The sequence below is a fragment of the Aphanomyces invadans genome (assembly GCF_000520115.1).
Source record: "Aphanomyces invadans strain NJM9701 unplaced genomic scaffold supercont1.3, whole genome shotgun sequence".
In the NCBI taxonomy this organism is placed as follows: Eukaryota; Oomycota; class Saprolegniomycetes; order Saprolegniales; family Verrucalvaceae; genus Aphanomyces; species Aphanomyces invadans.
The window spans coordinates 1,811,533-1,812,361 of NW_008580148.1; the positions used below are offsets into that span (position 1 = coordinate 1,811,533).

General features: G+C 49.3%; 1 protein-coding gene across 1 annotated transcript; it reads left to right on the forward strand.

Annotated features, from left to right (window-relative positions):
* Positions 1-6: 6 nt before the first annotated feature.
* H310_02228 (hypothetical protein) lies at positions 7-557 on the forward strand (the record flags this gene model as incomplete). The annotated part of the gene is made up of 1 exon (XM_008865670.1): positions 7-557. The coding sequence occupies exon 1, from the start codon at positions 24-26 to the stop codon at positions 555-557; it is 534 nt and encodes a 177-aa protein (XP_008863892.1). The 5' UTR covers positions 7-23.
* Between the last annotated feature and the right edge of the window lie 272 nt (positions 558-829).

The following is an 829-nucleotide window of genomic DNA, read 5'->3' on the forward strand; positions in this document are numbered from 1 at the left end:
ATATCACACAAAACACACCGCAAATGGATCGAGCAAACAAAGTATACCAGATGGAGCTCAAGCGCATCATGGAGTTCTTGGGACGCACCGAGGAGCTCAACGACCCCAACTTCACCGAGACGAACTTGCTGGATGTGACCCCTGAGGACATCCGGCGCTATTTCAACCTTAAAGCCTTTGGAACTACTGCGCCAACGTCTGCTTCCCTTCCAACACATGCACGAGCAAACACCCTTAAATCTATGAAAAAGATGCTCAGCGCGTTCATGCCACGCCGCATGATTCCATGGGACGAACCCCGGCGAGAGGGCAACCCAACGCGATCTGTGGTTGTAAATGACGTCATCACGTTGGTGATGAAATGTGAGGTGCGACGTCAGGGCGTCGAGTCAAAAGCCCACAGGCCCATTGAGTTCACTGAGTTCATGAATGCATTAAAAGTCATACGACTATGCTCCGAATTTTCGGAATTGGATCGATACCGGCTTGGGAGCGTTATCACGTTGCAATGGCACCTGGTTGCACGAGTCGACGACATGATGAAACTGTTTGCGTGAGTTTTCATTCAACCCAAGTCACCAGTTTACCCTACTGTGTCAGATGCGATGGTCAAAAATATTTCCGAGGAGCGCGAAGCCCCTCATCAAATTGTCCTTGCATCCATGGACGATCATTTATGCCCTTTGTTGAACCTGCCTGTGTACATGGAGACGTTGGTGGACCCATTGGTTGGTATTGCTTTTTGTATGGTAATGGAAATGATGGACACAGAATGGTTCGCTCCCTTCTTGGTGTGGCATTGGAGCATTGCGACTTTCGTAAACTGGTG